This window comes from Haliotis rubra, unplaced genomic scaffold (genome assembly GCF_003918875.1).
Source record: "Haliotis rubra isolate DU_JTF1 unplaced genomic scaffold, ASM391887v1 Scf894, whole genome shotgun sequence".
Taxonomy (NCBI): Eukaryota; Metazoa; Mollusca; class Gastropoda; order Lepetellida; family Haliotidae; genus Haliotis; species Haliotis rubra.
Genome location: NW_025767628.1, coordinates 115,370 through 139,660, shown reverse-complemented (window position 1 = coordinate 139,660; position 24,291 = coordinate 115,370). Strand labels below are relative to the sequence as shown.

Below are 24,291 nucleotides of genomic sequence, written 5' to 3'. Positions count from 1 at the left end.
ACATCCCAGCTCTATCTACAGTCCTTGGGCCACAGGATACGCAGGATCTATCCTTATGCCCAGTCAGAGCACTTAAGGTCTACTTACAAAGAACTAAAACAAGGAGACGAAAATTCAAGGGCCTATTCATCCCCTTATCCACTGAGACGCCTACGGAAGTCTCTCGGACGATATCGATCTGGATGAGAGCCGTTATACTAAGGGCCTATAAAGCAGAAGGACTTAAGCCTCCACGAGCCTCCACGGCGTCATCACTTGCTCTGCATGGAAACTGCTCGATTACAACTATAATGGAGGGCTGCTTTTGGTGATCGAACATGGTGTTTGCCAACCACTACCTCAGAGACATTGCCACTGAAGACGTCTCAGGCATTCACCAGTTTGGGCCACTTGTTGTAGCACAACTAACAGTTCCACAAAGGTGCTGAGTAAATCTCACCCCTTTTTATCACATGACTTGTGAAAACCAACGCTCTGGAGAGCAATGGCTATAAGACCATGCACACGTCTAGGACAGACTAGCATTAGTGATAGACCCTGAACTTGTATAGGACATACTCGTACATGAAGAAGGGTCGCATCTCCACTTGATGCGCGCATCAAGAGATGGAGTTGCAATAGATAACTAATGGAATATTAGTATATCTAAACTCCACACGAAGATGTCAGGAAGAAATCTGACAAGTTGTGGTCCCCCCAGACTCATCAGAGAAGTTGAAAGAATCTTCAACAGTGCCGTCATAAGTTCCCAAGGGGGGGTAGTACAGGACGTAAATCTACAACCAGTGAATCCAGAAGTGGCTTGACCCACCACCGTTTCCGACGGATTCTGCAAGCATAATTAGCATGAGTCAGGATAAGGAAAAATATGTAATTTTCTGACTAAAATTGATATTTTATTCTTATCCTGACTCATGAGGTTAGCCCTCCCAACCTCCCCTTTTATGTCACTCTGGATTTCCCTGTAAATCCGGGTGTCGTGCTTACATACGGAGAGAGTGACAAATATGGCCGATCATGTGACCATTTGGGCGCCAAAGGGAGGAAAGGGACGCTACTCTTGGGTGAGTGATTTTATGTCCACTTTTTTAAAGGGAATTTCAAGGGATTTCAAGTGTTCCACTATCATTCGCAAGAGGAAGACGACAAGCATAATTAGCATGAGTCAGGATAAGTATAAAATATCAATTTTAGTCAGAAAATTACATTTTTCATACCGTAATTTTATTAACCTTTTTAAACCTTTTCTAAAATGTCTAGAAATCAAATCATTTTGTCAAGATCTATGCATTTCTTTTCTTTTCTGCATTATGATCATATCTCATATACCAAACCGAAATGGACTGAACCGAAGGCCTTGTACCGCAATACGTACCGTACCGTTCATCCCACTAGCATAGTGGCCAGTACATTAAGAATACTGGGACAGAAAAAAACAGATGTTGATGGCACTCTTGGCCATCAGCCATTCTTACATTAACGTTCTGTACACATAAATGTGGTAAAGGTTTATCTTTCACAACAAGTATAAGGTGCTAGGAACTATTTAGAGTAAAGTGTCTTTCAGGGGAAAATTTGAATATGAGTGTAATTGAGGTTAGCGGGTGAAATGTAAGTGGCCAAATGTGTCAAAGCTTTCTTAGTTGTAACGGACAGATGTGTCTAACAATGAACAAGATCAGGAGTACACTTGTTTGTACTCCTTTGTATAATGAACTACATGCACCAGTAGTCCAGATGTTTCTAGTTCAAATGTTTTCTTGCAGTGGAGTCTAAAAAAGCAAACAAACAAACAAAGAATACAAGTTCTTCCTTGAAAGAAACAATAGTGTCAACTTCCCCAAAAGTGAAACCCCTCACTCCATGTTTGACAAACTCTATTGTCAAGTCAGTGCAGAAAAAGAAACGAAGAGTAACCATCAGCAACATAGTGGAGAAAGCCAGTGTCAGCTACTCAGGTGGGTCGTAGTGGAGAAAGTCAGTGTCAGCTACTCAGGTGGGTCATAGTGGAGAAAGACAGTGTCAGCTACTCAGGTGGGTCATAGTGAAGAAAGTCAGTGTCAGCTACTCAGGTGGGTCATAGTGGAGAAAGACAGTGTCAGCTACTCAGGTGGGTCATAGTGGAGAAAGACAGTGTCATCTACTCAGGTGGGTCATAGTGGAGAAAGTCAGTGTCAGCTACTCAGGTGGATCATAGTGGAGAAAGACAGTGTCAGCTACTCAGGTGGGTCATAGTGGAAAAAGACAGTGTCAGCTACTCAGGTGGGTCATAGTGGAGAAAGTCAGTGTCAGTATTATTTGTAAATTGTTATGACGTGTACTTCCCCAGTATAATTGCCCTGAAGGATTATCTTATCTTAGCTGATATCTCTATCCCCCAGCCCGACCCCAAAGATCGTCTGCGACACCCGTTTTGCTTTTGAGACGAACCCTCCTATCTGTTTCTTTTCGTAGTGACAGTGAGACTTCATGGTAGCTACATCCTTAATAGTTTCAGCATGGAAGTTATTACTTTTTACCTCAGCTCGCGTTTATAATGGAGCTACGTCTAATTTCAAATTGGGCATTTAAAAAGTGTCCTTTGTTATACAATATCGTTGCACACTAATTTGCATTAAGTCAGGGTCTGTTCCAAATAAATCGTTTTGCCGCATAATAAAACCGCATTGCTCATTTCTGTACTAATCTCTCCTCAGTAAAGTCCCTTTTCTACGTTTCCTATGTCTCTACCACTGAGACTGTAGTTAGGCCGAACTTAGTTTAACAGATATTTCCCATTGCGCATATCAACTACATAAATTGTAGAGATAAATGAGAAAATACAGTTTTTTTCTATTTTCGACAGTACTTTAGTGGTCTATTCTATAATACTTTTTATTATTGATCATGTGCCTGTGTTTACAGATTCCACAGGGTCAGAGCATGAACTTGAGATAGGTGACTCACCAAATTGCAGCAACTCCATGCCCAACATAAGTGATGTCACAGGCTCTCCCGTCCATATTTTTGAAATAACCAACACTGCGACACCTGTTCCCATAAGAGCACCACCAAAGTCTAAGATCAGTGAGTACATGCCCATCATCACACCCCTCCTGACATGGCTTGTACCAGTGCAGACCTCCAGGTGCCCACGCTGCGTTTTGTTCAGTTGAATTAAGATAAACTTGCTGTGTTTTGAAATGTTATGTAATTCCACTCTAGGATAGATATGTCCTAATTACTTGTGTATTTAATGTGTAAATCTGGTATTGTTTCAGTATGCTATAAATATAAGGATATGATGAAATTGTGTTATCATTATCGGTTATCATTAATGTGCTATTTTTGTATTTGAATTCTGTGATAAAATATCTGATATTTAGGTTCCAGTACACACACAAAATAAAGCTGTGACATTTAAAAAATATTGACATTAATTATGTATGTTTATAATGTAATTTTCCTGTGACATTTTCAGCAATTTTCCTTTAACTTTTACTGGTTGATAAAACAGATTAATTCTGGTTGTAGGATTAAAACCAAGGAAAACCAATGTCCCCATGTTTTTGTGACAGCATCATACATGTACTTGTGGAAGAAAGCAGATTGGTGACATCCAGGACCTGCATCAACATGGACTTCATGCATTAGTAATGATTCCATACTGTGTGTCACTTTTCAGTCTATCCCAGGCCTGCTCCTGAGGGTGTGAGGAGGTCAAACCGAGTCCGACTCAAACCAATAGAGTGGTTTAAGAATGAACATGTTATCTATGAACGAAGAAAGTCAGGTGGGTTGTCTTGAATCAGTGTCTGATAATAATAATGATGATAATACATCCACTGATATAAAGCTGAACGTGACGCAAGAACAGGCATGTTCTAAGCGCATACAGCTTAATAAACATTATTACCTCGGATTACCTAAGGTGCCTGTGGATCGCTATGAGGTTAATAGTCATATGACTTATCCCATTGGGCTTCCATTTTCTGCAGGGTGAACAGAGACAATTTTGGACTCTCTTGCCCAAGGTGAGACCATATATGTCATGTGTGCTTCGTTGTGGGGCAGGACAGAAGTCCGAGAAACTCGCAGCAGTTATGCTGCCAAACACGTCACTCATCCACAGACTCTCAACTGATTTGTGACCTGGACTTTATGTACAAGATCACACATCACCACTTCAGTAATAAGCAATTATACATCCCACAGTGATCTGTTGTTGGCCAGTGCCGTGTTGGTGTGATATAATTTCATCATAGATGTATCAGAGGCAAAACTAAGTGAGTGAAACCATTAGGGAAAATGTAATTAACGTATCAATGTTTAATTCGGTGTATGTTATTACATTAGAGTGTTGAGGTATAATTCCTAATTATATCCTTTTCCTTCACATGACTCTTGTGTCTTGTCAACACAAGTGTTACAGGTTTTGTATGGTTTTGTCCTTAGAATCTGCAAACATGGTTCTTAAAAGGCGTCAAGGATGACCCAAAACAGACAGTTCAATAAATTTATCCTGCAGTTTTGTACATTCTTGTTCATGGACCCACTCACTAATAAGGATGAGGTGAAGGGAAGTTACTTTCTCACTTTCTCAGTGTCAATCAGAAGCAGGATCAATGCTTTCGGAGGATATCTCTACACCTGAGTGTAGCTTTCAAAGTGTTGATCCTTCCACTTGTCGATATGGATCATGGATAAACTTTAGCTCTTCAACGTTGGATCAGTCGACTTCCTTTCCTTACATAAGTCTTGTAACATGTTCAGATCAGTCTTGTTATTGTTCATTTTTACTGGATCAGTATTGATGTAAGCATCACCGTTTCTTTGGGAAATATGTTTTAACCATCATCAAACCTTGAAGTATGCAATTCTAGGTTTAATGTTGTGAATGTTCCAGGCACTTTTGTGATTGCTGGTGTGAAGCCTTCGAAAGAAGCGGAATATCTAGCTGCTGAGGCAGAGAAGCGAAAGAGACGTCTAGCCAGAATGAAGAAAACCAAGGAAACAAAAAGTGGGTATAATAGCAAACATATTTAATCCAAAGTTATTGACACAAATGATGCGCACTTTCATCAGGTTCATATCCACACAGATATATAGTAAAGTATTTCAAACAAGGTAACAGTAGTATAGATTTTAATCGTTAATGACTATTTTGTGAAGGATACTTTTCTCTTGGAGCTTAATGACGAATATGTTTCTCTTTTCACAGGTTCAAAATTATCAAGAAATAAATTACTGGCCAAAGCCAACCTTTCTGTACACACTGATCTCTCTTCTACCCTGGACTACACTGTCAGCTCTGACTTCCCCGTCATGAACCCAGAGACACAGGAAGAGGTACTTGTAGGTGAGTTGTGTCCCTTTACTGTCAGTGGAGCTTGTAGGTGAGTTCTGTCCCTTTTCTTCCAGTGATGTGTGTAGGAGAGTTATGTCCCTTTCCTTCAAGTGAAGGTTGTATGTGAGTTAAGTCCCTTTTCTGTCAGTGAAGTGTGTAGGAGAGACATGAGCATACAACTCTTGCAGCCAATAGGCGCAAGTTATTGCGTCTCATCCTTACCAGGTACCCATTGACAGCTGGCTGGACTGGGACACATAGTCACAGTACTTTGTCCAAGTTTACTGCACGTTGCTGTACCCACAACTAGGTGTTTGCACGTATTCATGTGGCCACCATCTGGTCATATACCAACAGATTCATGGGTTCTTTTAAGAGCACAGGGTTGTGTACTGTACAGTAGGGGTTGTGACAACAATGAAAGAGTCTGCACGCAAAGTTTACTCCAAGTCGTGTCCCTTTCCTTCATGATCAAGTGGAGCTTGTATGTGAGTCATGTCCCATTCCTGCCAGTGGATTGGTATGTGAGTCATGTCCATTTCCTGTCAGAAGAGCTTGTATGTGAGTCATGTCCCTTTCCTGACAGAAGCTCTTGTAGGTGAGTTATGGCCATTTCCTGAAAGAAGCTCTTGTAGGTGAGTTATGTCCCATTTATAGCAGTTAAAGATCACATATACCCTAGGGGGTACAAATACATAAATCACTAACTGGCATCGTTATAAATGAAACCCCGTCATTAAAACTACTCATTTCGACCTTTAATTGACTTAAATCGACCTTTTTGACAACAGTGCACAATTCTCACCCGCGAACGAAATTTCAACCAATCAGAGCGGCACGTCTCTGTGACGTCATATGAGGAATAGTTTTGAGGGCCGATGCAGAATTGATCTACATTTTAGGGGGTAAATTATCTTGTTTACAGGCTTGTATAAATCTGAAATCGTGACAATTGTTGTGGAAAATGAAAGCTATATATTTTTCCTTATCCTGACTCATGCTACTTGCTTGTCTTCTTCTTCTTACGAACACAGTGGAACACTTGTATCTCCCAATTGAAGTTCCCTTCAATGTAAAATCACTAATTAGTACTCACCACGAGTTATCTGTCCCCTCAAAAGCTCGGGAACGAGGGCGCCACCTCCTGCCATGTGCCTCACTCTCTCCTTCTTCGCCCAGTGAGCAGGACGTGAGAGCGCCTGTGTCTCCCTACACATTATATCCTTTATTTATATTTAGTTGTTTACCTCCTATAATCATCTATAGAGGTGTAACTAAAGTACAGTCGGAAATGCTAGAAAAATGCTTTTTAGCCTTAATATCTTTATAAAGGTGATAAATGTACTATGTTGTCAATATATCAACTCGCCTATTGTCTACCTAATTTTAATTTCAATCGATTTAACATTCCCATGCATTTGAAGGGCAGTTTACAGGAGAAAATTTGGTACCAAAACAGCAACTTAATATTTTTTCAGAGTTCAACAACAGAAATCTGAAATAGTCTTTACATATATGCTAATAATACAGGTGGTGTAAAAATATGAATAAACGTTTTTCCTAAACAAAAAAATATTCAATGTTTGTGTTACTTTACTTAATTATCATTTCTTTATTGAAGAAATATTATTATATAAATGTTAAGTCTTGATAAATAAGTTTCCCGTCATGCATGCACATCTTTATCACAGCGTCCACTATGGCCAACGATTTGCAGTCGATTGTTGCAAAGGTTTATAGGGTTTTTTCTGCTTAAAAAAGACAGAGGTAAACCTTTCATTAGTTTAGAAAGGGTTTATTACAGAACTTGTAGAGCTGTTGGCATGTCTTACCAACAAGTTTACAATAGTGTAAACAAATCAGACAAGACAGGGACCGTCTCAAATGCAAAACCGGGACGTAAAACCATCCTTGACAACTTTGACAAGGGAGTGCTTAGACGGGCGGTCTACAAACTTTATGAGAAGAAAAATATACATATTCTAAAGAAGCTACACCAGTGACTTCGTTAAATCTTTGGCCAATGTTCACAACTAGATTAAACTGACCAATTACATCCATATGTTTTCAATGAAATATACTGTTGACATGCAAAACATTTATTCAAACGTTGCACATTTCTACAATCAATCGATAAGATAACACAAGTGATTGGACTCTTTCCAATGTACAGTAATTCGTATGTTTATTTCAAAACAAACACACATACACAAATGATCCCTTACATAACCGATACACATTATACTATAATGCACACATATTCAACATTTTGCAGAAAACATCTATTGAGATGACCCTCACCCGAAAGCGTGTGCTCAGGTGTCAATTTCACCTGTCGATACCGTCGATGCTGATGACGTAACACAGGCAATTAATGTTTGTATCAAATAACGTCCCACTACCCCTTATTTTTCTAAGTTTTTGGTATTTTCATCAGTAAAAACACATTTTAGGGCATGTCTCAAAATTTATTCTCTCGGTCTACATTAGGTAGATGTTTCTTGAAGTGATATTTGTTATTTAAGTAACTGTAATACCTCTGAATTTTAAATATAAGTCAAAAAGCATTTTTCTAGCATTTCCGACAGTACTTTAGTGTCCTTCTACATGATGCATTGATATTTATTCGTGTTTCTACTGTTTTATTCATGGTTCGCCGTGTTTGCTCAGTAGATTGCGTTAATGAAAATCTGCACTGTTTGTAAATTACATTTCTCTAGCTGCTGATCCGCATTTAATATGCCCTAGTTGTACTACGCCATGCTCTACTGTTTCACATTGCAATCATTGTATTAAATTATCTAATTCTGCCTTTGATAAATATTTATTTTGCGTCTTGAGACGCGCAGCAGATAGATCACGGAAACAGACTTCAGTCATGGCTAATAGATCAGAGTCTGATATACCATGTCAACTGTTGGCGGACGACCCCCTACCGTCTGGTGTTCCGCTTGAGTTACCCTCGGGGGAGAAGCGGGGACGCAGTCCGCTATCTCCAAGAAGCGACCTGCATCCCAGGACATCCCGTCGTCCCCAGTCTAAGACCAGGAGAGCTTCCACGCCGCCACAACGCGACGCCCACACCCCAAGGCTACATCTTCGCCGAAAGTGAAACCTACTTAAGACTACTAAAAATTTCATCTGACATTCTTCCTGTTTCAGAATTGGGCTTATATGATGACGATCTACCGATCATCATTCCAGATGTATGGCATAAGAAGCGACCAGTATCGGCTACCGTCACCTCAGCGCAGATCAACACGCAGCTAGAGATGCCTACACTGACGGCAGAGAATCTACCTGAGGGTCCCGTCGCTTCCATTAAGAGGGCAGCGTCAATATCAGCGCAGACCGTCCCAGACGACCTGGTCAGCCAGATTATGATGTTGATGGAAGATCGATACGGTTTACAGAGGCCTCAGAGCTGCGGGCCCCAGAGCCCACCCCACTTACAGTCTTGTAGGGCCCCAGAGCCCGTTTGCTTGACTTCGCTTAGGGCCCCAGAGCCCACAGACGCTGCTCCACGAAGGGCAACCCAGCCTCAGATCGGGCCTTCGCGAAAGGACGTCCCAGTCCGCTTCTCCACGAAGGACCCAGATCCTCATCATTCATGAAAGGCTTCAATGGAGGAGGAGTGCTTCACCGAGCTCAGACCCTGAAGAACACAGAGGTCGTTCGCGAAAGCAAGCTCCTATCTAATGATTCGGACTCTGACTCGATACCTTCACGAAGGCCTTCACGAAGGTTAAGTGGCTCCAAGTCATCTTCACCCAGAAGATCTATAAGGGATTCACCGAGAGCTTCACGAAGCCACCAGTGTTCGTCAAGGAAGTCTCCACAAAGGTCTCCCTATACAAGCCACTTGTCAGTCCGTTCACCACATTCTTCTCGTCGATCCTCATATAGATCTAGGACTCCACCTCACTCTATTATCTGTGATCCGACGTCAGAAGAGGAAGAGGGTATCGTATTTTCGGATGCAGAAATTAGATACTGGATGGTGAATGGGTTGGAACTTTCCTCCCCGTCTAAGAACGAGAACTCAGCCCATACTTATTTGATGAAGGAAGATGATGCTGACACTATCTCCTTACCTCCTATTGACCCGATAGCAGCGGTTCCAGCTAATCTGGATGCAGCTTTTACCAAATCTACGAAGTTTCAGACAGCACATTTCCCGGTTTTCAACGCTAAGAAGTTTGCAGGCCACAATATGGACTCCTTTTTCAAGGCTCAAGATATTGATGAGAACTTTAAGTTAATCAGTGATGCCAAGTCCAGGAATTATAGAATAAACAACCGCAAGCTAGCCCAGTTGGATACCATTTCTAGGAGAATGTTATTTGGACTGAATAGATCTAGAACTGTCAATGAAACTCTCCTCACCAAGTTCAAAGACTCTACAGAGGAAGAAGATAGGATGATTTACTCGGCTCTACTCATGCAGAAAAGAGACCAACAGTTCCTAACAGATCATTTGTCAGCGCTTTCTACAGCTACTACTATGGCTAGTCGTCAAGGTCTCCTAGCCTCCTGTAATTGGGGTGATCAATTTACTGAATCCCTCTACGCTGCCCCGTGGTCATCTCCATATCTCTTTGGTGGTAACATAGACAAGGTCTCCAAAGAAGTGTCTAAGGACTCTAGAGAGGTGCTTATGATTAAGTCCATGCATGCGTTTGCTAATGTCATTAAGCAAACATCTATGAGATACTCTGGCAAGTCGAAATTCTCTGGACTACAGAAAGCACGGGACAAGAAATTGACTACAGCAAAAGGTTCTAAGGAGTCTTTTCGTCGCCAATACAGCAATTTCAGAGGAGGATCAGCAAGAGGCAGGTCATCCAGAGGTTCCCGCACTTATAAACGATGAAGTACAGGTTCGGAACGACTGGAGTCTTCCATCCCCAGCCGTTCCAGTACAACCATCTCAAGTGGGTGGACGCCTTCATCTGCACTGGGAAAACTGGGGATTCCTACAAGATCCTTATGTATCCAAAATCCTACAGCATGGATATCAAATACAACTCAAGGCCAAACCTCCATTGACAGTCATCCCTCCAAGGTTCGACTTCCATCCATTACAACTACCAATGTTAAGAGAAGCAGTAGCTACACTTTTAAACAAGCAGGCCTTAGAAGTTCTGGATCAAGTAAACATCGTACCAGGTTTCTACTTCCCAGTTGTCCTAGTGCCCAAGAAAAATTCCAAGGAAAAGTTTTGTCTCATATACAATATGAGCATCTTCAACAGAGACTATCTAAGCAAACCGCCAGCGTTTCGCATGATACACCTACCGCAACTACGGCACTTAATACGTCCCAGAGACTACATGGCCAGCATAGATCTGCAAGACGCATATCTACACATTCCGATTCATCCAGATTCAAGGAAATATCTCCGATTTATCCTAGACAGAATACATTACCAATGGAAAGTGCTCCCTTTTGGCATCTCATCGGCCCCCTGGTTATTCACAAGAGTGACGAAACCTATCATCTCATACCTACATCGTCAAGGTCTTCGCAGCGCGTTTTACCTAGACGACGGGATACAAGTGGATCCAGATCCACAGCGTCTCAGACTACAGCTGAACTTTATAATCAAGTTACTATCTCAACTAGGATGGTTAGTAAATCTACTCAAGTCAGACCTAGCCCCAACGCAAGATCTGCAATTTCTAGGTATACGATTTCTTACAGCCCAGAATCGTATAGTTGTACCGGAGGACCGATGGATCAAGATTCAACAGTCAATCCCACAAGCCTTACTCTCTCCGCTACCACTACGACAGTCGCAGAGCCTGTTGGGATTACTCACATCAGCTCAAGACATGACAGTCAGAGGCAGACTACAATTACGCCCGTTGCAAGTCCTCATCAATTCGCATCTCGACGACTCTCTACCGTTCAGTCTACCAGATCACGTCAAACCTCACCTACTATGGTGGACCAAGAGATCGAATGTTTGCGTAGACGTCTCCTTAATAGAGCCGGAATCGGAAACACATCTCTACGTAGACGCGTCACTACAAGGTTGGGGAGCCCATCTCGCCAGCAGGACAGCGTCAGGCCTATGGAGCAATCAAGAGAGCAAATTACACATAAATCTGCTAGAGATGCAAGCAGTGATAAATGCCATAAGTCACTGGAGCAACTTACTACAGAATGCTCAGTTGATGATTCACACAGACAATTCGACAGTGGCGTTTTATGTGAACAAACAAGGCTCAACAAGGTCCCCGAACCTATTGACTCTATGTTTTCAATTGTTCGATTTAATCGACAATCTCAACATTCATGTCAGAGCATGTCACATTCCAGGAGCAAAGAATGTAATAGCAGACGCTCTCTCTCGACCACTCCAACCATCACCGACAGAATGGATGCTCCATACAGAGATATTCACTCAAATTATCAAGGAAATAGGAACTCCACTAATAGACCTATTTGCCACTCGATTCAACTACTGACAACATTCGTATCGCCAGTTCCAGACCCACTAGCATGGGCAACGGACACACTAAGCATATCGTGGGAAGGACTCAACGCGTACGCGTTCCCGCCACCAGCGTTAATCCCACAAGTGTTACTCAAAATCAAACAAACTCAGAGCCTCCATCTCATTTTGGTCGCGCCCTACTGGCCAGCGAGAACATGGTTTCCAACTCTTATTCAAGAAATCGGACAACCAATACTACAGCTTCCAAAGTGCCTGAATCTGTTAATACATCCGCACACCAAACAAGCGCACGGAAAGCCAGAAACATTCCAACTTCACGTATGGACTGTATCAAGGCGTGTCTAAATAAGAGCGGTTTGTTCAGCCAGAGCGGCAAAAGCAGTCACGCTTGCCTTGCGTAACTCCACTCGCAACTTATACGATGACAAATGGCACAGTTTTGTGAATTATGCTGCAAAGAAAGGATTTACAGCTAGATATGCTACTCATCCTCAAGTGGCTGACTACTTATGTTATCTACGTCAGACTAAAAATCTAAAAGGCTCAACCTTATCCACTTATCTTGCAGCAATAAGCTCTGTCATAACTATGAGAACGGGTGTCAAGCTAACCAAGACCCCAGAGTTACTCGCCTTACTACGAGCATTCCGATTGGAGGATCAGAAACGCAGATTTCACGCTCCAGCTTGGGATCTAAATATAGTGCTCCAACACCTCACAAGTGAGGCATATGAACCTTTAGAATCTACATCGTTCGAATTTCTGACACAGAAAACTTTGTTCCTGTTATCTCTAGCTACGGCTGCCAGGATGTCAGAGATTCACGCATTGGATTACGAGAGAACACGCTTTGATGATATTCATAACATCGTGCATATGGGACTACGTTGGGATTTTATCTCCAAGAACCAATTACCAGGCCAACCAGACAGGTTATTCCACGTCCCAGCTCTCTCATCTATACTTGGACCTCATGATACGATGGATCTATCACTATGCCCAGTAAGAGCACTGAAAATATATTTCCACCGATCCAAACAGAGGAGACAAAAATTCAAGAGATTATTTATTCCTCTATCAACAGCTACGCAGACTGAAGTCTCACGTGACACTACCATCTCCATTTGGATCAGAACTGTCATACTACGTGCCTACAAGGCTGCAGGACTCGACCCTCCAAGAGCATCTAATCCTCATGAAAAGAGCTGCTAGCATCGACACTTGCTCTTCACAATGCAACTGCTCTTTGAATACCATAATGGAGGGTTGTTTCTGGAGATCCGATATGGTGTTTGCCAACCATTATCTGAGAGATATCACCACCGAGGACGTCTCAGGTATTCACCATTTCGGTCCCATGGTCCTCGCACAACAGTTGACAGTTCATCGGAGAAGATAAGTCAATCTTACAGATTTTACTACTTATCTTATAACAGTACTAAATAGCTATATGCTATATATATTTTGCTTAAGTTCATTTATTATCTTAAGCACAGTACTATGGTTGTTATATCATAACAGTATATTAGCTAACAAACTCTATGGAGTTTTTGCTATTATATATTTAGCTTAAGTTTAATCATATCTTAAGCTCAGTACTATGGTTATATTATAAAAGTATACTAGCTAACAAACTCTACGGAGTTTTTGCTATTATATATTAAGCTTAAGTTTAATCATATCTTAAGCTCAGTACTATGGTTATATCATAAAAGTATATTAGATAACAAACTCTACAGAGTTTTGCTATTATATATGTAGCTTAAGTTTAATCATATCTTAAGCTCAGTACTATGTTTATATCATAAAAGCATATTAGCTAACAAACTCTATGAAGTTTATGCTATATTGTCAAGCTTAAGTCTATTAGTCTTAAGCATAGTATTCATGTTGTATATACTTTTATCATAATATTTATATTGTAATAACCCATATAGGGCAGCTGATAAGTTAGCAGCAGGAATTCATCAATTCAGTGCCTTTATGAAGTTCCCATAAGGGTTATTACAGTCATTACAGTACAAATCACTAATTATCTAAAATCCAAAGTAGTCTGTATTCCCACCTCCGTTTCCGTCGGATTCTACAAGCAAGTAGCATGAGTCAGGATAAGGAAAAATATGTAATTTTCTGAATAAAATTGATATTTTATACTTATCCTGACTCATGAGGTTAGCCCTCCCGTCCTCCCCACATAACACTTTGGATTTCCCTGAAAATTCAAGTGTTGGGCTCGCTATATAAGGAGAGAGTGAGGCACATGGCAGGAGGTGGCGCCCTCGTTCCCACGCTTTTGAGGGGACAGATAACTCGTGGTGAGTACTAATTAGTGATTTTACATTGAAGGGAACTTCAATTGGGAGATACAAGTGTTCCACTGTGTTCGCAAGAAGAAGACAAGCAAGTAGCATGAGTCAGGATAAGTATAAAATATCAATTTTAATCAGAAAATTACATGTTCTCACAATCTACTGTCATTTAATTTTGTCTCCTGCTTTGCCTAGTTTCCGAGTTACAACTTGTTTTCATAGACGATTCTGTCAAAATCAATTGGTGTCGTTAGGCCCTATTTGTATAATGACTGATCTAAATTTATCCCATTTCTGTGTTTTTTTACCTCGATATTTAATCATGTCATGTAAAAATCTGTTTGTATTCTCAAAACAGTGTCGGCCCATAAGTTTTCACATGCAATACAGCAATTAATACTCCCTTGTTGTAACCCGTGTTAGGTGGTATAAACCTACACATGTTATTTATCATCATTCACTTGATGGTCAGTTAATGAATTTATAACAGGTATAATTAGTGGTAACACACTTAGATTACCCGACAAAGGTTCCCATTTGGCATTTCTTGTGTCTGGAGTAAATATTCAACATTATAAACATCGATCAAAGGATTAACCGATAACACGCTGATTGATTAATTACTTTTATCTTACGCAGCGGAATTGTCAAAAGGTAGTGTTTATGTATGTAGATTTACTAATCTATACTGAATACACTCTGTCCTGTCGGTGTCTCAAGTAAAACAACGCCCTTCTTTCAAAGGATTAACCGGCAATACATTGATTGATTGCCCATTATTGGCTAACTAAATTACTGTTTTTAAAGAAAGGCGGACATTATGCAATTAGTTGCCAGGTGTGCTATCTTGGGTGACCAATGAGACTATACACCAATACCTGAAAAGATTTATCAATTTTTCGTATATTAAACTGTTAAAAGACACATCATTTGGGACAGTTTTGTGGATATTGATGGATACATTCCTCGAACAAGGTAATGGCCTGACATTGTTCCTATAACTTTAACCTGTTTTAATTTTAATATTTGCATTTTGTTTTTATTCATTTGTCGTAGCATTCAACAGAATCATTGTTTTCGCCGTGAAGTGTAATGAGACAGACAACATACACTAGGGTGTGTGTGCGAATTATGATTCACATTAGCAAACTATAAAATGTCTAGATATTACAGTTCTGTTATAAATTCACTATAAGTATCAGCAGATCGTCTGCTTTTTATTTAGTTTCAAAATGCATACAAGTATGATAATAAACTAATTAGGATTATAAGACCAATATAAAGACGTACATTGACTAGTATCTACATACTGGTGAGTGAATATTAACCATGTGAATGTAGCAAGAAATTTATCGCTCAGTATTGTGACTTCGACCCCCACCTCGCTTCCGTGGAAGAAATCGTTATGTTATAAGTTGTGTCATGCAAAATCCGTTTGGTTATGATTCCAATACACATTTAACTCATGGTAGAAAGTAGTTTTGATTTTCTAACTTGATGAAAACAAACTATAATCTCATTAATTCTAACAGACTTTACGATTTTCAAAATGATGCCTTCTGTCGGGAACATCCGCCAGTGTGAGGATAAATGTTATTTAGGTTTGTTTTCACCGAAGTTACAAAATCAAAACTACTTTCTACTGGTAGTAAAATATGTATTTTATTGATGACCAATAGGATTTTGCATGACATAGCGTATAACATTACAATTTCTCTCCTGGCAGCGAGGTGGGTGTCAATATAATACTACTTACAATATTATTGTTACTTCGACCACAAGCTCACTTCGAGGAAGAAATGATTATGTTACAAGTTGTGTCATGGAAAATCTTTATGGTCATCAATCATATACATATTTTACTACAACTAGTAAGTAGTTTTGATTCTTTAACTTTCGTGGAAGCGATCTGAACACAAGTAAGATATCGCTTTCAGGCTTCCACAACGCCGCCGCACTCACAAACATAACCCATTTAGCACTTAACCGCGGGTCCTGTGGAAATCTGTGCATGGTGACACCATCGCCCGACCCCTAGGAGCAATTGATCGACAAAGCAACGATTCAGCATGTCGTCGTTGATGTCGAGAAATCATCAAAATGATGAGCGTGCTACACACTTTCTATACAACTAACTGAAAATCGTTCCTCATATGACGTCACTGCAGTGCTCTGGCGACAGAGTTACGTAACCTGTCTGTGGTTTCGTTGGCGGGCGAGAGGGAAGCAGGCGACTTTTTGGCCACTTTTAATCGCTCGGTATTAATTAACCACAAGTTTTTAAAGAAGTTTCCGCATAAGACTAACGACAAATCTTTCATATGTAATGGTTAAAAGAGTAACAAAAAACAAAGTTTATTGGTTCTTTAAGCGTGTAGGTGAGTTATGTCCCTTTTCTGTCAGTGAAATGTGTAGGTGAGTTATGTCCCTTTTATATCAGTTAAGCGTGTAAATGAGTTATGTCCCTTTTCTGTCAGTGAAATGTGTAGGTGAGTTATGTCCCTTTTCTGTCAGTGTATGTATGTATATAAGGTTTTAGGGCGACCTTGGGCCTTATCAGTGAAATGTGTAGGTGAGTTATGTCCCTTTTCTGTCATATTGATGCCATATCTGTGGCCAAGGTCCTCCTCACCAAATTCAAGTAGCGTTTTGTTGGTTGTTGAATCTTTGTACATGACTTCCTTGGAGTAGGATGAGATCAGGAATTATCAGTAAGTCTTATTTACTGAATGGGTGTATTATTTGCGTACTTATATGTGAAAGGTGATGACAGGATTATGATTTTCAGTGGTAGTTCCATGTGACCTAACTTCAGTGAGTAGCATTTACTATTGGGATGTTCTTGAAATAATGTTGATTGTGATTCCTTGCTTACTCAAACCTGAAACTATCATTTGTGCTGCCCATATTTCACCAGGGGTAGTTACCTGTTTTGTGGTTTGGGTAACATGGTATGTGTCCACTATGATTTAACCATATTTTAATTTTTTATGGCTTCTAAAGCATTTAACTGTGTATTTTGCTTTATACAGTTGTCATAGCAAAGATTACTTGTTTTTGTGCTTGTGTGTTTCTCTATTTTGGATGGTTTTTTTTATCAGCATAGATCCCAAGGGCTGTATACCGCACTGGGGAAAAGTACCTCTGCTGTGTTCTGAGATTAGTGATGTATTGTTTCCAGACTGTGTTGCTCCAGTTGACGGCTCCCTGTATGTGGGTCCAAATGGAGACTCTCCCTGTGAGGGAGACCCATACATCATCTGCCATGCTATACAACAGCCAGCCTTCACCGTGGGACATCTGCTCATCGCTCCACTGGGGGAGAAGCCAACACAGGCCCTGGAAGACAACACACTGGTAAACACTCCATTGGTAACTCATCTAGGTCTTTGACAGGTCAGGTAAACAGGCTGTAGATAGGACTCTACCTCAACTAGGTCCTTGACAGGTCAGGTAAACAGGCTGTAGATAGGACTCTACCTCAACTAGGTCCTTGGCAGGTCAGGTAAACAGGCTGTAGAAAGGACTCTACCTCAACTAGGTCCTTGACAGGTCAGGTAAACAGGCTGTAGATAGGACTCTACCTCAACTAGGTCCTTGACAGGTCAGGTAAACAGGCTGTAGATAGGACTCTACCTCATCTAGTTCCTTGACAGGTCAGGTAAACAGGCTGTAGATAGGACTCTACCTCAACTAGGTCCTTGACAGGTCAGGTAAACAGGCTGTAGATAGGACTCTACCTCATCTAGGTCCTTGACAGGTCAGGTAAACATGCTGTAGATAGGACTCTACCTCATCTAGGTCCTTGACAGGTCAGGTAAACAGGCTGTAGATAGGACTCTACCTCAACTAGGTCCTTGACAGGTCGGGTAAACAGGCTGTAGATAGGACTCTACCCCATCTAGGTCCTTGACAGGTCAGGTAAACAGGCTGTAGATAGGACTCTACCTCAACTAGGTCCTTGACAGGTCAGGTAAACAGGCTGTAGATAGGACTCTACCCCATCTAGGTCCTTGACAGGTCAGGTAAACAGGCTGTAGATAGGACTCTACCTCAACTAGGTCCTTGAAAGGTCAGGTAAACAGGCTGTAGATAGGACTCTACCTCAACTAGGTCCTTGAAAGGTCATGTAGACACGTCTTCTGAGAAGCCTGGGAAGTGGTGAATATGGGATTCCACACCATATTCATATCAGCAGTTAAACCAGTGTCACAAATATGTTCGTGTTGTAGGATGCATTTTTCAGAGACTCATTGAAAGAAAATATGGCATTTTAATGTTTGTCTTTTTTTGTACTTTCCATTTAATCTTGTTTGAGGAATTGATTAATTGTGTAAGATAAGGCATATCAAAATAGGAACTGTTCTCTGTTGCTTCAGATCTTCACTATAGTGCATGGGAAGCTGTCTGTGACCATCCACAGGGGCAGTACTGTGCTGGAGGCTGGCGACCAGTTCTTTGTCCCACGAGGTGAGATCTATCATCTTCATCTTGTCGCTTGTCTCCATGCAAAGCTTTACACATCAAGCAGAAATCTCACGCCATGCTTGTCTTAGGAATGTTATCATGTAATGGCCTGCCTCCATTGTCTAGTTGATAGAGTGAATACCTGGAAAGTGAAAGATCAGTGATCCCATCACACCGAAAAGGTGTTACAAGATAGTACAGGTTGTTACTGTGTTTGGTGCTTGACTTTATACAACAACGACTTGTCGGCTTCATGTCAGAATACTGTGTCCATGGGGGCAGCATGGTGTCACTGTTGGCTTTCACTATAAAACCTGTAGTAGTCCAGACTAACAGAAGCACACATGCATGCGCGCACATAAGTACTGTTAAGTCTCCTCTCCTCTCCTTGCCTTGCCGCCACCGCACCGCACCGCACCGCATCGCACCGCACCGCACCGTATTTAATCATCATGTGTCAATGTTTAGGGTCCCCAGAACTCTTTAACATGAGGGACGTCACAAGAATCACTTCTATGCTTAATTTTGAACATATTCTGAAAGTGTTTTTACTCAATCTAGGACAAAGTGGAATTTACATGAAATCCAGTAAATTGTAGCAGATTGCCATTGTTAGTTAGTTTATTCATGGTCTTTCAGTAACCGTTTCAAGTAATGTCAACATTTCATTCCAGGAAATACCTACAGCCTGAAGAATCTGCTCAATGAGGAAGCTAAATTATCCTTCGTGAACTTGATGGAGAGCATCTCCTCTTAAACAGATGTGTTTTTTTGAGGACTGGATAATCCCTGTACATAGCATGTATATCTGTGTATAGCTGTATATCTATCACCTTGTGTACTACTGTATAAAGTAGGTTGTGTACAGTATCAGAATCAGTACAGACATCCTGCTGGACATGTATCTGTATGTTGGACCAGCTTTCTAAAAAACTGACATTTGAAATGGGTGCACTTGGAAGAAGTAGGATTTCAGAATACTGCATTAGTAGATGTTCAACGTGTCTATTAACTGGTGTTGAAGAAAGTCCCTGGTCCTTTATCATTTAGTTGTAAAGGTACAGTAATGACAAACCAATCTGTATTACTGAGCTCAACTACACATAGATATTGTCTGACATTTGAGCCTTTTACTCTTGACATGTGTATTGTAGGGTACATTAAAAATATATACTTCAGATAAATCAAAAGTTTGTGTGAGTTTGAAATGAGTCTATTAAACCTTCTAAACTTTCATATCAGACATGATATTTCTATGTAGTCAATGTGTCCCAATCAATCCCTCAGTCAATAATCCAACATTGTTTACATGGTTTGGGGAGGCATTGGTTCGTTCACTTACATGCAACATGCATTAAAACTGGTGTGTTTTCATGTAAAATAGAGTGAGCAGCAAATACTTACCTGCAGTATATGACGTGAGAGTGATGTTCACGTCCTCTTGTCTACGGTAAACATAGTATTGTAGGAGATGCTGGACATTTGGTCCTTGGTCAGCTGGCATCCTCATGTTATATGCCATTACAGTGACAGCCTCAGAACAAACGATGTCACTGTACAAAGTTTCACAAATCTGTTGATTAGTTTTACTACTTGAAAAAGGTTTCTTACTTCCAACAATGGCAAAGAGCAGTCATTGTAAATGTTTCTTTTTGTATTGAGAAGAATATACAGGAAGGTAAGATAGCCTAATGTAATCCCCTCTGTGATCCACACACCTCTTCCAAAGATGCTGGAGTGCCTGGATCCCACTGGTCTAGAAGGCTTCCTTCCTGGTGGTGTAAACTATCACAAATTGTATTTTACATGCAAGAACTGAAAGGTATTATTTGTGGCAAGATTGACAGTTCCTTAGTTATGATGTCATCTTCTCTTGTATTGTCAGCACTGACAAGAGCGTAGTGATTCTTCACCAGTGTGTGAGTGGTGTCATATGGTTCCAAGTGATGACTGTGTGTGAGTGGTGTCAGATGGATCCAAGTGATGACTGTGTGAGTGGTGTCAGATGGATCCAAGTGATGACTGTGTGAGTGGTGTCATATGGTTCCAAGTGATGACTGTGTGAGTGGTGTCATATGGTTCCAAGTGATGACTGTGTGTGAGTGGTGTCAGATTGATCCAAGTGATGACTGTGTGTGAGTGGTGTCAGATGGATCCAAGTGATGACTGTGTGAGTGGTGTCAGATGGATCCAAGTGATGACTGTGTGTGAGTGGTGTCAGATGGATCCAAGTGATGACTGTGTGAGTGGTGTCAGATGGATCCAAGTGATGACTGTGTGAGTGGTGTCAGATGGATCCAAGTGATGACTGGGTGAGTGGTGTCAGATGGATCCAAGTGATGACTGTGTGTGAGTGGTGTCAGATGGATCCAAGTGTTGACTGTCTCCAGCCACCAGTTTCCATCCATTATCAACCAACACTGACAGACTGTGTGTGAGTGGTGTCAGATGGATCCAGGTGTTGATTGTCTCCAGCCATCCATTATCAACCACACTGACAGACTGTGTGTGAGTGGTGTCAGATGGATCCAGGTGTTGATTGTCTCCAGCCATCCATTATCAACCAACACTGATAGACTGTGTCTGAGTGGTGTCAGATGGATCCAGGTGTTGATTGTCTCCAGCCATCCATTATCAACCAACACTGACAGACTGTGTGTGAGTGGTGTCAGATGGATCCAGGTGTTGATTGTCTCCAGCCATCCATTATCAACCAACACTGACAGACTGTGTGTGAGTGGTGTCAGATGGATCCAGGTGTTGATTGTCTCCAGCCATCCATTATCAACCACACTGATAGACTGTGTGTGAGTGGTGTCAGATGGATCCAGGTGTTGATTGTCTCCAGCCATCCATTATCAACCAACACTGACAGACTGTGTGTGAGTGGTGTCAGATGGATCCAGGTGTTGATTGTCTCCAGCCATCCATTATCAACCACACTGATAGACTGTGTGTGAGTAGTGTCAGATGGATCCAGGTGTTGATTGTCTCCAGCCATCCATTATCAACCAACACTGACAGACTGTGTGTGAGTGGTGTCAGATGGATCCAGGTGTTGATTGTCTCCAGCCATCCATTATCAACCACACTGATAGACTGTGTGTGAGTGGTGTCAGATGGATCCAGGTGTTGATTGTCTCCGGCCATCCATTATCAACCAACACTGACAGACTGTGTGTGAGTGGTGTCAGATGGATCCAGGTGTTGATTGTCTCCAGCCATCCATTATCAACCAACACTGATAGACTGTGTGTGAGTGGTGTCAGATGGATCCAGGTGTTGATTGTCTCCAGCCATCCATTATCAACCAACACTGATAGACTGTGTGTGAGTGGTGTCAGATGGATCCAGGTGTTGATTGTCTCCAGCCATCCATTATCAACCAACACTGACAGACTGTGTGTGAGTGGTGTCAGATGGTCTCCAGGTGTCAGTTGTCAAAGTCCTCAGGATAAAATGACAAGGTACAATTTAGTTTAATGCCAAATGTAAATGTGGATTTAACTACAATGTTATTATGCAGAAAGCAATTGGATTATATATTTTTTTGTGCTGCTTTTCATCCTATGTCACTAAATATATCATGAAGATATATTTAAGTTATGTGATATGTTGATATACAAATTAAACATTTTAGGAAATGTTTTGTTTTTTTCTCATTGAACATACAGCCATCTTCTGTCCTTAAAAGCAAATATACAGAATGTAATACAAGTGCATATTTTACCCTTTGTATTGAACGAGAAGATATCATGGTGGGAAAGAAATGAGTTTGAAGAACGAGTTCAATACACAATGTCCAAATATACTAGTATGATGTTCTATATTTCTTACATACCTTTTTTCATGATACAGACTTTTAACCTAACACCTAACCATCCTTGATAATCTCCGGGTATACGTTACGATCACTCTCCACTATACCCTGGATGCATCCACGGCTTGGCCCGATGATTTTTTTACCTCCCTTTGCTGGCTCCGCATTCTCACAGTAGCCAATCAGCTAAGCAGCCGTTACCAACCGAGCTTGCCAGTGTCAACAAAGATAGCGGTCGCAGTCGCGAAGGTTTATTCGCAGTGCCACTCAGATGTTTTAGGAAATAATACACACAAATTGACAGATCTGAAACTTTCAAAAAATATATAAAAGAACTCCTTCTACCTCTTTCAGAATACCTCTGCATCAATTGTGTTGCCAAGTTTAAATGTTTGATAATTTAAGAAACAAAAGTGAGTTATGATTGGTTACCTCAACTTCCCAGCGTAGACACTTGATTAGATAAAAAGCCAGCCAAGGGAGGTAATAAAATCATCGGGCCAAGCCGTGGATGCATTCAGGGTATAGTGAAGAGTGATCGTAACGTATACCCCTGAGATTAACGAGGATGACACTTAACGTGACTTTTGAAACTTCCACATTGAGGTTACTGTGAGATCACATTCCTCCACCTTGTATCATCAATCAGTTGCCAGGTTCTGATGACAAAGGAAACAAAACAGAATAATATCTGACACAAAACAAGGTCTATTGTTTCAAAGATTTCATTTGGCACTTTCAAATGTTTCTGAAAATTAGTGAATATCAAGGACTAGATCAAGATCCAGCAGCCATGCAATTCAGAATTAGTTTAAGCTTCGTATATTACATGACTGTATTGTTGTCGTGACATTTACATGGGTATGTGAGAAAATATGGTATATTACATGACTGTATTGTTGTTGTGACATTTACATGGGTATGGGAGAAAATATAGTATATTACATGACTGTATTGTTGTCGTGAGATTTACATGGGTATGTGAGAAAATATAGTATATTACGTGACTGTATTGTTGTTGTGAGATTTACATGGGTATGTGAGAAAATATAGTATATTACATGACTGTATTGTTGTCGTGAGATTTACATGGGTATGTGAGAAAATATAGTATATTACGTGACTGTATTGTTGTGAGATTTACATGGGTATGTGAGAAAATATAGTATATTGCGTGACTGTATTGTTGTTGTGAGATTTACATGGGTATGTGAGAAAATATAGTATATTACATGACTGTATTGTCGTGAGATTTACATGGGTATGTGAGAAAATATAGTATATTGCTTGACTATTGTTGTCGTGAGATTTACATGGGTATGTGAGAAAATATAGTATATTACATGACTGTATTGTTGTCGTGAGATTTACATGGGTATGTGAGAAAATATAGTATATTACGTGACTGTATTGTCGTGAGATTTACATGGGTATGTGAGAAAATATAGTATATTGCGTGACTGTATTGTTGTCGTGAGATTTACATGGGTATGTGAGAAAAGATAGTATATTACATGACTGTATTGTTGTTGTGAGATTTACATGGGTATGTGAGAAAATATAGTATATTACATGACTGTATTGTTGTTGTGAGATTTACATGGGTATGTGAGAAAATATAGTATATTACATGACTGTATTTTCGTGAGATTTACATGGGTATGTGAGAAAATATAGTATTTTACATGACTGTATTTTCGTGAGATTTACATGGGTATGTGAGAAAATATAGTATATTGCGTGACTGTATTGTCGTGAGATTTACATGGGTATGTGAGAAAATATAGTATATTGCTTGACTATTGTTGTCGTGAGATTTACATGGGTATGTGAGAAAATATAGTATATTGCGTGACTGTATTGTTGTCGTGAGATTTACATGGGTATGTGAGAAAAGATAGTATAT

General features: G+C 40.5%; 1 protein-coding gene across 3 annotated transcripts in view; it reads left to right on the top strand.

Moving 5' to 3' along the window:
• LOC124263683 (dentin sialophosphoprotein-like) overlaps positions 1-24,291 on the top strand; it is a 101,435-nt gene that overhangs the window by 73,533 nt on the left and 3,611 nt on the right. For 2 of the 3 annotated variants that reach the window (XM_046698338.1, XM_046698337.1), the window contains exons 17-23: positions 1,767-1,958; positions 2,905-3,066; positions 3,665-3,772; positions 4,886-4,999; positions 5,201-5,338; positions 17,280-17,455; positions 18,478-18,568. In XM_046698338.1, the coding sequence (XP_046554294.1) occupies positions 1,767-1,958; positions 2,905-3,066; positions 3,665-3,772; positions 4,886-4,999; positions 5,201-5,338; positions 17,280-17,455; positions 18,478-18,568 (981 nt within the window). Of the gene's footprint in view, positions 1-1,766; positions 1,959-2,904; positions 3,067-3,664; positions 3,773-4,885; positions 5,000-5,200; positions 5,339-17,279; positions 17,456-18,477; positions 18,569-19,239; positions 22,373-24,291 lie in introns of those variants that run through there. The other variant, XM_046698339.1, reaches the window with a different exon arrangement.